The 2,799-nt window shown below is 50.4% G+C and overlaps 1 protein-coding gene across 1 annotated transcript; it reads left to right on the top strand.

Moving 5' to 3' along the window:
* The first annotated feature begins 74 nt into the window (after positions 1 to 74).
* On the top strand, positions 75 to 1,951 carry CITED4 (Cbp/p300-interacting transactivator, with Glu/Asp-rich carboxy-terminal domain, 4). The gene has a single exon (XM_009892998.1). The coding sequence runs from the start codon at positions 83 to 85 to the stop codon at positions 695 to 697; it is 615 nt and encodes a 204-aa protein (XP_009891300.1). The 5' UTR covers positions 75 to 82; the 3' UTR covers positions 698 to 1,951.
* The last annotated feature ends 848 nt before the right edge of the window (positions 1,952 to 2,799 follow it).

Here is a 2,799-nt window from a genome sequence, read left to right as displayed (position 1 = left end):
CCGGCTCGGGCGGGAGTGGGAAGTGGTGCTGTCGCCGGGAGCCTTGCCCTGAGCCGTGTGTCGCCTTGCAGGGGCTGGAGCCATGGCTGAGCACATGATGATGTCCATGAGCCACGGTGGCACCGGGCTGCAGAGCTACCGCATGGGGGTGAGTGGGCTGCAGGGACCCCCGCAGCATGGGCAGCATGTGCTGAGGACACTGCCTGCCACTGGTCAGATGATGTCCTATGGAGGGGCTGGCATGGATGGTGTGATGAGGCCGAGACCCAACCTCAACGGACAGATGGGCCACCACCAGATGCAGAATGCGATGATGTTCAATGGCCCGAGTCAGCAGCAGCAGTACATGGGGCCGGTGGGCACCCAGCAGCTAATGGCGAGCATGCACCTACAAAAACTCAACACCCAGTACCAGGGTCACCCGCTGGCTATGAGCAACGGGCCCATGGGAGCTGGTGCCCAGCAGTACAGAGTGGGGCCAAGCCAGCACCCAGGCATGCAGCACATGCCCTCACCAGCGCTGACCTTGAATGTTATGGACACTGATCTCATAGACGAGGAGGTCTTGACATCCCTTGTCCTGGAACTGGGGTTGGACCGGATTCAGGAGCTGCCAGAGCTATTCTTGGGACAGAATGAGTTCGACTTCATTTCAGACTTTGTTAGCAAACAGCAACCCAGTGCCATCAGCTGTTGAGGGGCTTTGAGCTCCTCCTTGTGTCTTGGTGATTTTTGAGTTTGTTTCTAACTTCCTTCTCCACCTGCCATCCTCCTCCCTTCCCCTGCCTTGCCCTCCTGGATTCCTGACCTCCCCAAAGAGACAATCATCGGACACTGGCTTGCAATGGATTGCTTTTCTCTTCTGTGTGGTTTTTCATTTGGGAGTTCCTGGGGAGGGGGTGTGTACCCCAAAAAGAGCAGATCAAGAGCTCTTGCTGTAGAACTGCCTCTAAATGGCATTAACAGGATTTCTGGCTTAAGTAGAAATAATGGACTTATGACTTTCCACAACTAGGCTTTGAGTGCAGGAAGCAACGGGCAGCTGGCAGCCCTGCCGGTGGCTGGATTTGCTCAAGGATTCTGTGGTGCCAGCAAAGTTACAGGATCCCCTGAGAGAGGATTGTCTCCCTGGTGCATGGTTTGAACCAGTTTACCCTTGCAGATATGGGTGGGGTTAGATATTTGTTGGGACTTTTTACTGTGACAGTAAATAGGTCTTCAGTCGTGTCTGTTCAGCTCCGGAAGGGGCACTTCCCCTCCAGCAGGCTTTTTTTTTTTTAAACTGGCTGAGCAAAATAAAGTATGCCTTGGGGAAGGGTGTGCGTATGTACCTAAATGTTCATTTCTGTGGAACTTAGGATCTCGGAGCTAATCAACTGTAAAATTTGCAAAGTGTTTGAGGCTGATTCAGCCATAAGGCTTAAAGCTGCAGTCTAGCTCCACTTTTTTCCACCTCTGAAACCAAATAAAGACCGTGTAACTGTATATTCAAGATCGAATTTTATTTATTTTTCCTATGATTATTTATTTGCAAGGGCTTCTTTTGTTATTTGGCTTTGGGACTGCTGGGAAGGATGCATGGAGAGTACTGCAGCTTCAAGATGCTGGCTTCAAAGGGAAAAAAAGCAAGCCTGGGATAGTTTTCAAGCTGCTCTGTAGATAGTCACTTCAACCTGAGATCTTTACACTGAACGCATAGGACTGTAAATCCAACACCTTTCTGAATGTGATAAAGATGACTCGATTTCTAATTCCCTTACTCAGAAAAGGTTAAATGTGAAAGCCAGTGGGGTTTATGTTTCCTCTGCTGTCTCTTGTTTCCAGGCTCTGTGGAAAGCTCCTGTTAACTCCTAGTTGCTGCTGCCCCCTGCTGCTGACAGCTCCTGGTAGCTGTCGCTCAACAACCAAGTGAGAATGTACAGATGAATTTGCAAATAAAAGCTGAAACATCTCCAGTGTGCGTTTGTTTAGTGCTTACCTCTGGCCCAGGTGCAGTGCAGTGTAGAGTACTGGGGAGAAGCTCTTTCTTCGCTCCCATCAGTGGGCTGTGGATCCAGTCACTAGTGTCCCCCACCTGACACCAAAGTTATATGGATTGTGTTTCATGTGTTTAATGCTTGGACTAAGTCAATCCTCAAAGTGTGCCTGGGAGGATGAGATGCTCCTTCTCTGTAATGAGGGCAAATTCCGAAGGCGGATGGTGCTGCCCTGTTGCAGAGTGGCTGCTGTTGCTTGTAGCTCTGCTGGTGGCTGACCCAAGGTGCTCCGGCAAGTGCCTGGTGACTCCTTACACTTCTTTCAGATGGAGCACAGATCTGACAGCTGGGTTGTGGCTCTGCTAGGAGCTTTCTGCTGCCGTTTTCTATTCCATGAAGGCTCTAAAAACCATGAGTCTTTGATCTCCTGCTCTTCCAGAGCTTAAGCTGTTGGGTTGTTTGTTTCTGTTTTGGTTGGATGTTTTGTTGTGTGGTGTTTTTTTTTTTTTTTAGGGTTCCCAGCCAGTCCTTGTGCAGAGTCCAGGAATATTCCCATGTGCCTCTGCCCTGTAGCTACAGGGTTCTGGATGCTGGTGTTGGAGTGGCTGGATCACTTTGACCACACTTTGGATTGCCCGTCAGTGTCCCTTGGCCTTGTTCCTTGCACAACTCAAGAGTTAAAGTCCTGTCCTGTGCTTTTGGTGGTTATGCCTGTGCAGTCTGGAGAGCTGGTCAAAAGGTGAATGGCAGGGCTGGGGGAGCCCTGCTCGGGCTGTCAGCTCTATGGTGGTGGGCGGTTTGAGACCTGGAAGAGCTTTGCTTT

This window comes from Charadrius vociferus, unplaced genomic scaffold (assembly GCF_000708025.1).
Source record: "Charadrius vociferus isolate BGI_N301 unplaced genomic scaffold, ASM70802v2 scaffold459, whole genome shotgun sequence".
In the NCBI taxonomy this organism is placed as follows: domain Eukaryota; kingdom Metazoa; phylum Chordata; class Aves; order Charadriiformes; family Charadriidae; genus Charadrius; species Charadrius vociferus.
Note: the sequence above shows the minus strand (reverse complement) of the source record. Positions and strands in the feature narration are given on the sequence as shown.